At 32.1% G+C, this 14,566-nt stretch overlaps 1 protein-coding gene across 3 annotated transcripts in view; it reads right to left on the bottom strand.

Moving 5' to 3' along the window:
- Positions 1-6,874: 6,874 nt before the first annotated feature.
- Positions 6,875-14,566, bottom strand: part of LOC106868246 (zwei Ig domain protein zig-8) — a 363,647-nt gene continuing 355,955 nt past the window's right edge. For all 3 annotated transcript variants that reach the window (XM_089360695.1, XM_089360696.1, XM_052972069.2), the window contains one exon: positions 6,875-11,776. In XM_089360695.1, coding sequence (XP_089216821.1) covers positions 11,643-11,776 — 134 coding nt within the window. In that variant the 3' untranslated portion in view covers positions 6,875-11,642. The remainder of the gene's footprint in view (positions 11,777-14,566) is intronic.

The following is a 14,566-nucleotide window of genomic DNA, read 5'->3' as shown; positions in this document are numbered from 1 at the left end:
AGGGGAGGCTGGAGTGGCATTTGCTGTTAAGACTACTATTGTGGATAAGTTGGGATTAACGAGTGTCTTATGTCCATAGGAATTCCTTTGGTTAAAGGAAATTATGTGACCTTGGTGACATGTGCTCTACTGATGACGAAAAAGTTTCTTTCTACCATGCTTTGAAGGGCATTATAAGAAACATCCCTAGGGCAGACAAAGTTATTGTACTGGGTGATTTTAATGTTAGAGTGGGTAGGGATTTTAACATATGGACTATAATTGGAAAGTGTGGGGTGAGAAAGTGTAATAGCCATGGTATGCTTCTGTGTGTTACCAATACCACGTTTCAACAAAATAGATATAAGACCACATTGGATTACATCCTTGTTAGGGTGTGTAACAGACGAGATGTGCAGTGTGTTCGTGTTCTTCATGGGGCTGTGTTGGACTGACCACCACCTAGTACGTGCAAAAGTGAAATTCATCACAAAACGTAAACTCCGGGCTGCAGGTATTACCCTGCCTAAAAGACTGAATGTTGCTTGTCTTTGTTGTAATGGCGTGAAGAGAACTTTACGAGAGGAAATGAATGTTGCAGATATTGGAGAAGATTGGCTGACATGCTGTGTCTGTGCAAGACCCTGCCTCAGTAAAGCTGGACTCAAGAGTCGTCTTCGTAGTCATAAAGCGAGACCGACGATTGACAACCAGGCTGGTGATGGTGGTTTTACACACCATACTAATCATATCTGTCAGGCATGTGGAAGGGAGCGTAATATGGAAGGAGGACTTAAACAACATGCAAAGGTACATGAAGCCCAGTTACAACTATAGCCGGCTATTGCCGGTAAAGGTACAAGACATTGTAGATTTTTAGCTGGGCTTAAAAGTCACGTTTGATCACAATACCATTAAGTTAAGCCTCGTGCAATGGCTGTACTTAATAACGAGGAGGCAACCATCATGTATGTATGTATGTATGTATGTCACGTCACATCACAAAACGTGAATCAGAACAGCTGAAATAAATGATGTAAAGATTGGCTGCAGTTGAAGGGAAGAGAATGTAAATAGACTCCTTCTATGCCCTTGGTGTGTGGAAACAAATTGGGAGTTTCTTGACAGCCATTTACCAATTTGTTGAGCACTCAGCCGAGAAGATTTTTTCCCAGCTTGCTTCTCTAAATATCAGGTGATAACGTTAGGAACACGGGATGGGGGGATAATAATGCATGATACTTGCGGAATGTTTTCTTATGAGAATCTATCCTAAATATTCCTTCAATCGTTTTCAGTCTCAGAGTTGTCACTCGCGACTTGTCGTTTGTTTGTTAGTTTCTATGGAAAGTTTTTATTTATATATATATGGAAATTAACGAACAAGACCACATGGTCTTAACAACTTTGCTGCTTCTGATAAAAGAATGTCCAAAAAAATTTATTGATAGAGGTTTAAATTTTGATCATTTTTACCCAGTCAGAAAACAGGATTTTGTGTGTGACAACACGTTTGTCAACTGTAAATACATAGACTATCATAACGAACTTGACTTTTTCAATGTTGATCTTATTTTCTTCTTGGAAATTTACCAATTTTACGTACACAAATGAAGCCGGTAAGAACAAACCCCAGCTGCATACACATACATGCACAAAAATACTCACACACACATACAGACTTTAGCTTCCTCTTTCACTTCGACAGACACGTCAAAAGTAATTAAATATAAACTTTCCACGGAAACTAGTGAAAGAACGACAAGTCATGAGTGACAAACTCTGAGACTCAAAACGATTGATTGCCTAGTTGCTCCAAACAAACCAAGAAGTTTTCTTTTCATAATGTGCATCTCATATTAATATTTCTGTCATCGTAAACTGACATCTTTTTTGAAATATTTCAAAATGCCAAGGGGGTGAACATGGAAAAGCCTTGTATCACACAAGAACATGCTTCAAACAAGTATGAACATTTTTTATTGTTAATCAGCATCTCGTATTCAATGTTTCTTTATTTTGTTTTTTTTTTTTATCATATAAAAATATAAGAGCAGATGATTGATTTCTTTTATTGCTTGAAAGTTAGTAAAATGTGAAGTTTAGTTACTATATTTTCTGACATACAGTTCAAACTTTTTAGGCCAAAATTTACAGCCAAAATCACTTTGGAGGACTGAAAATTTCATGTGAAATGCTGTAGGATTTGGAAAGATATTGATGCCACTTGAATGTTTACACTAAAATATTGTATCAACTTGTATGCTGGAAAATACAATTTGTGACAATTCAGCCTTCTTCCATTGATAAATATTTGTGTGTGGTGTGTGTGTGAATGTGTCTTTGTGTGCACCAGTCTGTTTTTATGTCTACTAAAACCAGTATCATAAGATGGTAAAGCTAATTTCATTTGATAGAAATTGATCAACCTAATTGAAATAAAAACTGAAGTTTTGAGGTTCCCCGAAACTTTTGAAGATGACCACCTCAACATGATCATAGGTTGATGATTGCATCCAGTAAATGAAAGAAAGTATATATGTATACAGGCGTGTGTGATGTGAGAGTCTGCTGAGCCATTACTGAAAAAAATACCTCGAAGTCACAGTCACCCAAAATTTCTGTTAAATAAATAATAACAGTATATATATATATATATATATATATATATACATATATATAAGTGCAGTCATGGCTGTGTGGATATGGAGTTTGCTTTGAAATCATGTGGTTTTGGGTTCTGTCCCACCACATGGCACCTTGATCTGATCTGGCAAGGTTTCTACAGCTGGATGCCCTTCCTAATGCCAACTGTTCTGAGAGTGTAGTGGGTGCTTTTTATGTGCCACCGGCATGAGGACCAGTCAGGCGGTACTGGCATCAGCCACCACAATGACATAAATATACATACATACATATATACACAATGGGCTTCTTTTATTTTCCATCTACCAAATTCACTTAGAAGACTTTTGGCCAGTCTGGAGCTAAAGTAGAAGATACTTACCCAAGTTTGCACACAGTGGGATTGAACTGAAACCATGTGATTGAGAAGCAAACTTCCTAACCACATAACCATGCCTGTCTCTATATATCTATGTGTGTATCAATGTTGATCCACTTACCCTTATTAACGTTGTCTGAGCAAAAAAGCTTTATCCTTGTTTGCAATGTCCAGTAAGCAAAGTTCTGTAGTTTCAGCTTTCAATGTGTGAGTTATAATAAAATATATATAAAAAGAACCTTACTTGAAAACAAGTAAGGGTTGGTGACAAAAAGAGCATCCAGCTGTAGAAAATGTCTGAAAATAATTTTGCTTGAACCATGCCAACATGGAAAATAGATTTGAAACCAAACAAATGAATATGAGCATTTTATTGTTCACCGTGTTTTGTTCATAGTGTAGGTCTTATTGCCGTCATTGTGTTATTGTTGTCATTATTGTGGTCATTTAGCCTCTGGTTAGCCTTGAGCCAGCAGGTCTCCTATTTTCAAAGGCACTTTGGATGTAACTATTCTATCTTTGTTTTGTTTCAACCATATCCTTGAATACTTGTCTTAGTTTTAAGATGATAGAGAGTAATTTTGAGGGAGAGTTGGCTGCTGTTTCTAGAAATTCCAGTGACTACATGATGGCATAGCTCTGGGTGTGATTGTTGGTATTGTTGTCATTATGGTGGTGGTGTTGTTTAGTGCCAAGCCAGCCTGAAACGAATACTCTCATGATTTAAGGCATTCCCGATATGACCATCTCATCTTTTATCTCTTCAGACATAATGTCGTATCTAAGACTGCGTTATGCAGTTTGTCCTTCAACTTTTAAAGACAATAGAGTGTGATATCAAAGCGATTTGGCTGCTATTTCTAGCTGGCTGAGTGACTATGTAGAAACTCCTTTGTTGTTGTTCTTGGCAGATATAATAGAATTTCAGGCTAAATATCTTGTAATGAGATCCCTTTTCTCTAACGTTGATCACAACCCTTCTTTACACGTTTAGTACCTTGTGTCAATGTAAGAAATCATTATTATTGATTTCCTTTGATTTGCATTGATTGAAAATAAAAACAAACTAAAAAATTCTTTATTATGAAACTAAAATACTCATTATGTTCATTATCATCAACATTGCCATTATCGTTAATGATATTATTATTCAGATCCTACTAAAGTGAAATTTACTTTCTGTCCTGCTTGTGACGAGGATCAACAGAACAAAGCATCCAGGTGAAAGCAATCACCATTTCCCTACCTGATTCCAATTCCTTTGAAATATGTGTCCTTGTGTGCCTCAGTTTGAAAATCCATATTTCTGATAAGTATAGCAACATCACCACTGATGATGATGATGATAATGTTTGTGATGACAATGAAGATGATGAAGCTGGTGATAATGGTAATGATATATATATATATATATATATATCTTTTTTTTGGAACATTGGGTCTCAAAGCACATCACATACGGCTACAAATAACAGCATGTAGATATTAGTTTGAAAAACCCTTTTGGATAGAAAAAGCGGCCTTTGAGTTTTTCTATCCGAAAGAGTTCTTCAAACCAAAACTTACATGCTTTATGTGATGTCTTCAGACCAATGTTCCAAAAAAGCATTATTTCATGTTCTCATAAAATTCTTGACATCAATAATATTTATATATATGTGTGTGTGTGTGTGTGTGTGTGTGTGTGTGTGTGTGAACTGTAACACAGGGAGACAGTTGGCCAACTGTCAATGGAGAAAGTTTTACTGTTGTGAATCTTCATTTGAATATCACAACCTCAGATGAGTTGATTTCATCATATTATATATAGGTCATATTTGAAAGCAATAAAAAAAAAAACTAGACTCAAACCAATCATAAAATAAATAAAAGAAACATCAGTTAAAATGAGCCTTTTTTTTTTGTTGTTTCAACTTATTTTTTTATTATTCCTTCCTCCAATGTTTAGTTTGTGATAGATGTCTTTTGTTGTTTTCAAATATGAGCTGCGTAAGTTGGGGGGGAACAATTGGCCAGCTGTCATCAGGCATGAATATACAGGGGTGGGGTGGGGGAATAAATATTCGTACATGTCAAAGTTCTTTCTTTATTTAATTTCTAATGAACATAAATGGGATTATACCAATACTATATTTGCATACACATGCATAAACTAAGAATATGCAAAAGAAACTAATAAATTATAGTAACTAATGAATTTATATTAAATTATAAATATTTGGGGGTGAAAAAAGTATTTGTACAGAACATAAATAACTGATAATTCTGATTTAATACTTAGTAGCATAACCATTATTCAGTTCCACTTCAACCAATCTCTTCTTGTAGTTCTTAATCAATGACTTGCATGTTTCTTTAGGAATTTTTTCCCATTCTTCTTGACAAATTTTCTTCAAATCTGGAATGCACATTGGGGCTCTTGAATGAATTTTAATTTTCAAATAACGACACAAATTTTCAATGGGGTTCAAGTCAGGTGACTGGCTTGGCCATTCTAATAATTTTATATTGTGATTGACAATCCATTTTTGGTAGACTTCACCGTGTGCTTAGGGTCGTTATCCTGTTGTAAAATCCACCCTTCACAAAGCTGGAGCTTTTCTACAGTCCCATAAATTATTGTTCAAAATATTTTGGTACATCTCTGCATTCATTCTACCATCTATCACATGTAAATTGCCAGTACCATTTGCAGAGAAACATCCCTACACAACGATGTTGCCACCTCCTAACATTACAGTAGGAATTCTGTTTTTCGGCGAATAGGTGGTACCATCTTTCCTCCAAACATGGCTACGCGAATTTCATCCAAACAATTCAATTTTTGACTCGTCTGTCCAAAGAACATTTTCCCAGAATGTATCAGATTCATCTTTTATGTTCATAAACAAATTTTAAACGGGCATCTCTATGCCTTTTAGTCAACAGTGGAGTTTTTCTAGGAGAGCATGACTTCAGCTCAATCCTATGAAGTTCATTGCTGATTGTTCGTGATGTAACACTAGTCCCTGAAGCTAACAAATCTTCTTGCAACTCCTTTCTGGTGATCATTGCATTTTTTTCGATACTTCACTTCATTTTTCTTAAAGATCTAGCGGAAATCTTGTGTGGTGCACTGGATCTTATTCTATTTTCAACAGTTCCCGATTTTTTTATATCTTTGAATAAATGAAGATATGGTAGAAAATAGAATACAAAGGGTCTCTGATATTTTCCTGTAACTTTTACCTGCTTTCCACTGTTCAATAATTAAGTTTTTCACTGAATTTGTGAGTTCTTTACTTTTCGCCATTATTACAACACTACTTTATGCTGTCTCAGTGCTGAATGAAGAAGCTAGCATTTTGACACTTAAAAATGACCACTGATAAGATTATTGGAACAAATAAGAAAGTTCTAGTAAAAAAAAAAAAAAAAAATTATTTTAACAGTATTTTGTGGCATAGAAACTCATAAATTTATTCTGTACGAATACTTTTTTCACCCCTAAATATTTATAATTGTAAATAAATTCATTAGTTACTATAATTTATTAGTTTCTTTTGCACATTCTTAGTTTATGCATGTGTATGCAAATATAGTATTGGTATATCCCATTTATGTTCATTAGAAATTAAATAAATAAAGAATTTTGACATGTACGAATATTTATTTCCCTCCACTGTGTGTATATATATATATATATATATATATATATATATATACACACACACACACACACACATACTGTGCATTAAAAATGAGTTCTTCGTTACATTATTTGATCAAGAACACCAGATCTATGTGTGTGTGTGTGTGTGTATATATAATATATATACACATACACACACATATATGTAAAGTTAATGAAGATGATAACAGTAACAATGATAACAATAGTGATGGCATTAATTACAAAATTATCATGATTTTAATAAAAAGAATGAAAACATTTAAGATACCCAACCAATTGTCAGTATGCTTAATTTTTGGGCTTGTGTGTACAAGGCTAAATTTTTCTTCATGAAATATTCCAACCATTAACTCGGTGTTAACAATGCAAGTGTAAAGTTTCCTCCCGCTACAGAGAAAAATATAACAACAAATATGGGAAGGGTTATTAACCATTAGAAGTTTCTAAAAGAAACTTAGGTTGTATTTACTTTATTTAATTATATATATATATATATATTTTGGTTGGTTGTGGTTGTTTGATGTTTGTTGTATGATTTTGTAGTCTGTTTTCTGAATTTCGATCACTAGGGTTTCATTTATGCATGTTTATATACATGTATATGTATGTATGCATGCATATACTTACTTGTTTGTGCTCGCATGTACATATGTATTTATATACATACATACACATATATTTGTGTAAATATTTACATGTCTGTGTGTATGTATATATATATATATATATATATATATATACACACACACACACACATATGTATATATGTATTTGTATATGCATATATATATATATACATATATATTTGTATGTATATATATATATTTGTATGTGTGTATATAGATATATATATGTATATACACACATGCACACACACATATTTACGTATATAACTGTGCATGTATATATATGTATGTATGTATGTATATATATATATTGTGGCAGTGCTTATTTTAAAAATTAGGAAAAAGTATATTGATGATTAAAGAGTTATTATTTCTGTTTATTTAATCATTTATAGTTGATACTGTATATGATAAAAGAAAGTTTTTTTTTTCACTCTTTTAAATGATGTAAATTTAGACATGAAAATTTCCCCTCACATAATGTAATCATTGATGGTATTAATAAAACCATAAAAATGAGCTTCATTAAATTTAAGAACATTTTAGAAAATGTATTTTAACCTTAATATTCAATATTATCATCTAAATAAGACAAACAATTCATAACTACTTGGTGATATCATCTTAAGATCTGTTGTGATGTATAAAATGTAAAAAAAAACTTAACATCACACCCAGAACCGTTGAAGCATGTAATAAGCTACTTGTATTGGTTGTTAAAACCATTACGCATCCTTAAAAAATTCCATGTTTTCTGAAATTTGCCAACAGTTGTGACGTATATTCCTCTTTATTGTGCTTTGTCTGCTCACATTTCTGGGGTTTTTTTTTGTGTGTGTGTTTTACCTGATGCACTGTGCATGCAGTTTTGGCTTTCGTTGCTGTCTTTCTTTGCTCGACATACTGCTGCATTCTGTCCTCTCTCTTTTACCCTTTTCTTAGGAGTAGGAGCAGATTTGAGCACTGTATACAAAAGTTCATTATTATTACTATTATCTGAGACATGTAACATTATTGTCCCTACTTCATATACTGAAAAGGATTTCTTGAGCAATAGCTGCTTGAAGTTGGATGTTCAGTAACATTATGTTAAAAATATCTTCAATGGAATTGAAGGCTATCCAAAACGTTTTTGATCAGATCCACTGCAGACACTGCAAGGATGGACTGACAAACTTATGCTCTTAGTCAGTAAAGACCAGGAAAATTACTATTGTCATCATTTTGAATGACATTTGACAAAATCAGCTTGGGATGACGGGGGATGTTGCATAGAAAAAAAGAGAATGCCGGCATTCAGTCTGCTGGGAAGCATAAGAATTAAGTACCACGAAGTTGGTCATGCATCTGATAGTAAGATGAGTCAAGATTCAATTTCTTTGACTTTGATGGTCAAGTGTACATCGACATTGTACAACAGAAGACATACACCATCAGTGCATAAATCTGGAAGTCAACCATAGTAGTGGCAATACTATTGTTTAGGGCCACATGCCTGGAAAAGGGGTCAGTCCCATACATCAAATTAACGGTGTCATGACCAGGATAGTCTATCTGGAAATCCTCAAGAAGACAATGATTCCGTATCCCAAGAACCATTTGGGTCAATTGTGAATTTTTCAGCAAAATGACAATTCAAAACAGGACTACAGGAATAATCAAGAAAGAAAACCCAAGTACTGTAGTGGTTGGCACAGATTTGAACCTGAATCCAAATGAAAACTCATGGAAATGTGTTGACATGAGTATGCAACAACGAAAATCCAGGAAAATGGAGTGAATTATATGATTATACAATCAAAATATGGGTTATGCATCCAATACTTCATAGATGTATTTCTGTTTTGAAAACTTTCAGGTACATCACCAAGCATTAGTGTTAAACAACTTTCTTTGTAAAATGCATTTATTACATTTTCTTGATAAAGAAGAAAAGAAAAATTGATAAGCTTTAAAATTTCTTAAATTAAATGAGATTTGCTCTCAGGGGTATTATTCATAATATAAATAATTTCTTTGAGCAAATTAAAAAGTTTCATGTAAAAACTAATGCTATTTAAAAGGTTAAGTATTCAATAAAAATTCATAGTTTGAATGGAAATTGATTAAATAAACAGAAATAAAATTTTATCATCTGTCATTATACTCTTGGCTTTAAACTAATTGATGCCACTGCATATATATATATATATATGTGTGTGTGTGTGTATATATATATATATATATAGGTATGTAAATGGATAAGTGTATATATATATATATATATATATATATATATATATGCGTACACACACATGCTCAAACATGCACACACACACACACATATATGCATATATCTACACACAAACATACCTATATGTATACATATATTTGCGCATATACATACACATATATTTGTATGTTTGTGTATGTATATATGATTATGTGTGTGCAAATATATATGCATGTGTATATATATATATATATATATATACATGACATTTATGCATGTATAAACGTGTGTGTGTGTGTGTGTGTATATATATATATATATATATATATATATATATATATATACATACATACTCAGACCTACTTAAAAACATGCATACATATACATGTTCAGGGCTTCATATATGGATATATAAAAATGTATCTGATGAAATTTTATTTTTAATGTTTTGTATGTTACCTAAATTTTGTATATATTACCTTCAGTTAATGCATGCACGGTGTCTGTCTGTGTACATACACGCATAAAGTTGGCATGTATGCTCTTTTTTGTTAAGGTGTTCTTTCATTCTGAAATGAATTCAAGATAAATTTACTTCTTCTTCTTCTTCGTCTTTCTTTTTTTCACTCTTGCCCCCACCACCATAAAAAAATACAACAAAAAAATCTATAACAGTAACAGTACAGTCAACTAAAATAATAACCAGTTGCAATGAGAGATATCACATGTGTGCATGAGTGCGAATGTGTGTGTGTGTGCGTGTATGTTTCTGTTTGTGTGTGTGTGTGTGTGTGTAAGTGCATGAGTGTAAGCCAGTGTATGTATCTGTTTGCATGTGTAGATATAAATATTGAGAATTGTTAGGTAGATAGAGAGCTATTATGGATAGATAGATGGATAGATAGACAGTCACAGACATATAGACGTACATTGATATTTATGTGTTGGTGGTCAGTCGTTTTGCATTTAACCAAATGTTAAGAAAAACTATAAACAGGAAGGAGTAGGAGTAGGAGTACAAGGAGGAGGAGGAGGAGAAGGAGAAACCCACTGGTCATATGCTATCATCTGAATAAATTTCACATATGTACAAACACCTGTATGTGCACACACACTCATGCATACCACTCATACACACACTCACACATATGTACACACATGCACTTGCAGATTTAGCTAACTATAACCATACATACAGATATAAACACACATAATCAGACACCAACAGACCCTGTTGGTTCTCGTGAGTTGGATTTTTTTTTACCTTTTTTTTTGGTAAATTTTTTTTGTTAATTTTTTTTTCTCCAAATAAGTTGTTTTCAAAAAATTCTTTTTTTTTAAATTTTTTTTTCTTTTGAAAATAGTCCTGCTGAATAACAAGAAGAAAAAAGATATTGGCCACCATTATGGGGAAATATGTAGCAGAGTTATCTAAAAAAAATTTCATATTTCTGAATTCTGCTACTGTATCTCAATCTGTGATTCCATCGGTCATGAAAACAGATGAAGTAATATTTCTAGGATGTTACTGGTTTCTCTCATTTGATCAATTCTTCATTTTCCATATTTCAAACAAATCTTTTGTCTCTCTCGCCAGTTGTTTCCTTTTATTTTTTTTTTTTTTTTTTTACAAAACATTCTCATTCATTTTATTATTTTTTTTCATTGGGGTTTCAATTCCTTCTTTATCTTCAGTTCAACTAAACTCCTGCCCAAAAGAATCTGTTGTTTCTTATTCCATTGACTACAGTCTTTCTCTCAAGTGCTGGTCATTTCAGTATCTGAAGACCATTTATTTCTCATCACTGATGTTCAATGATGCTTTATTCTCTGCTTTATAATCATTGTGAAGAATCCATGATGCATTGGTTTGTTAGTTATTAACCTTTTTTCCCAAGAATGTTAATAAATAGTTAATTTCTAGTATTTATAATTAGAATTTAATTCTTTTTATATTTAGTAACAAAAAAAAAAAAAACAAAAAAAAAAAAATGAGGAAATGAAATTTGCTGTATCCCTTTCATCATTTCAGTTCTTATTCTTCCTGATATTCATATTTGCAGATAGCCTGATATGTCAGTCTGATTCTGTCTTCAATTCTTCTAGTCTGAAAGTTAAATATTTTCAAAAACTAGTCAATGTACTTAGTTATGGTTCTAAAAATGTGACACCGTTTTGATATAATAATGACATAAATCCAAATACTATCCACCATTTCCTGGAGATGGTCGTAGATCTTTCTGAACTTGAAGTTTTCTGATGGTTTTTTTCATTTCGTGGTCCTGAAAAAATATTAAAAAAAAAAAAATTATTATAATATCTCCAATTATTACACCCCATGTTCAGAGATGAAACATTTTAAAAAACATATCTATCTACATTACATTTCAATCAGTTTGATCTCTAATCATTATCAGGTGCCATATTCGTGGATATGTACAGTTTTTACCAAACAACTTTCAAATTAGAAACCTTTATTTCTAAACTAAGTGTAGTAGTAGTAATAGTAGTAGTAGTCATCTATACTCAACCATTTACACATGATGATGCTTGTTAATCTAGTTTGGCTCTCGTCTGGTGCTATGGACATATCTAGTAATGAGACAACTGATGACAATTGGGATTCAAACCTATAAAAATGTAATTTAGATTTAAGTATTTGACTTGTGACTGGGCACTCTGTTGGTTATGAAGACAAACATTCCAGTTGATTCGATCAGGGGAAAATGACTGAGTGCTCCACAGACATGTTTAACCTAAATGTAGATTCAGGGAGATTCAGCATGACCTGCTGAATGTAACAACACACACAGGGAATCGAGTTCATAACCTTAAGATTGTGAACCAAAAACACTAACCATTAAACCTTGCACCTTCCCATTTGATTTCTATCCATGGCACAAAGTGTCAGATTTTGGTGTGGAGCACAATTGATAACACTGATACTAGTTTGTGACTGGTATTTTATTTTATTGATCTTGATAGTGTTTAAACTCATAATATAAAGAACTGTAAATAAATAATGCAAGGTATTTTGTCCAACACTCTAACATCACAAGATAGAAGTTAATGTAGAATGTAAATATTGAAAAAAAATTCATCTCCAAAGATGAAGTTAATAATCTGAAAAATTATAATCTTATTAACAGTTACAACAACTCATTTAAAGATTTAAGTCAAAAATATGCTCAGTATTTATAATATAAACACACAAAGACAATATTAACATGTTCATAAGATTAACAACAATGTAATTTTCCAGACAGAATCTTTTGAAGATTAATTGAATTTAATTTTATTTATTTTTGTAGATTCAAAGATTGCAAAATATAAAGTGATGGTTTTTTTTTTATAATGATGCATTAAATGAAACTTTGATGAATTTATATTTAAACGTTCCAAGAGCTGTAATGAAAAAATGCTTTCCAAAGACAATATTAGCTCTTGTGCCTTTTTGATTAAAATTTGAAAACAAAAATGAACTTGAAAGTGAAGAGCTGAAGAAAATGTTGAGAGAGAGAGAAGCGCACAAAATATAAATATATTTATAATGCAATTTAGTGATGTATAAGTGGAACACATTAAAAAATGTTGATAAACTTTGTAATTATATTTTCTTTTCAATGAACCAACTAGAATAAACAAAAAGGCCTCTATGCAGTCAATCAATCTGTTAGAAATAGCAGCCAAATCTTTCTCAAAGCACATAGTAACATCTTAAATAAAATAGGATAAACTGGACAATGTACATCAATGTAGATGTACAAAGGACCAATCCATTCAGATGGCATTTGGTGTCACTGTTAGAAACAAAAATACTGTAAAAACAACAAATGAGTTAAATGAATTATCATGTGTGCATGGTGAACAGCAAGAACCAGATCAGTTGAATATATATTCATTCTTAATATTCTCTGGCAGATTCAAACACAGATATGCTAATAACCTATTCTGATTCTCACTGTTCACCATGAACAAGATAATTTATTGTTGATATCAGCAAGCATCAGCAAATAATTGTTTTGCTGAATTTATAAACAAAAGCCAAAGATCCTTGTTAGATTCGTTAGCGTGGGGTAGTTTGAGATGATGAGACACAACAAGGCCAAGACACTAATTGTCTCAAAGTCTTCTCATCCTAATGAATTGAGTATATTACAAACACATTCATCTGAAGGAGAAGGTGTTCTCCAATGAAGTGCAACAATGATTAGCTTAGTCATGTTTAAATCTGCCAGAGTATATTATGAATGAATGAGTTGTTGGTTTGCAATACAGAGTTTAATTCTGTCTATGAGAAAAAAATAATTGTTGATTTGTGCCCTAACTAGGAAATTTTTATGCCATCCACTTAATACCACCTTAACACATAAGTAATGTCTTGTATTAATCAAAAGCTTTATCAAATTCAAATGGCATGAAAATTGTGTGAATGTTTCTGTTAAAATAAATAAGAGTATCTCTTATGCTATTTTTATAAGTAATAATAATGATAATGAAATTATTCTGTATAGTGCTAAGGTGCACTACAACTCATCAAAGTACAGTACATGGAATTATGTATAAAAGTGAACAGTGTATGAGTCATGAGAAACGTGTGCGCATGCATATGGAGGTGGGGATATCAGGTGTAGTGTTGGTGAATTTCAGGAAGCATGGAGGTTTTAAAGGATGCAATGTCTCGATGAAACGAATTTAGATCACAAAAGTATTTTGTAAGAACTATTTTAGTTAGAATCGTTAATAGTTTAAAGATTTATTTACCGACTGAATGCATCAAGTAACAAAATTACAGCAAATATTTTAAAACAGATGCAGCTTAAGTCTTTATAGCAATCGTAGTGAAAATGGTTGCTCAGTTGTTAAGTTATTTCTATTGATTATATTCTGGATTTGTCTGGTAATTTTAAATATTAAAATTTGCTATTTTGAAGTGTGTTACTAAATCAATTGATAATATAATAATTAATGTAATATCTCCTAATATAATGAGCGTAGTGTTTTTATATATTTGTGTGTATGTGTGTGTATATATATATACATATATATATATATATATATATATATATATA

Source organism: Octopus bimaculoides, chromosome 12 (assembly GCF_046866305.1).
Source record: "Octopus bimaculoides isolate indiv1 chromosome 12, ASM4686630v1, whole genome shotgun sequence".
Lineage (NCBI taxonomy): Eukaryota > Metazoa > Mollusca > Cephalopoda > Octopoda > Octopodidae > Octopus > Octopus bimaculoides.
This window is presented reverse-complemented; position numbering and strand designations above follow the sequence as displayed.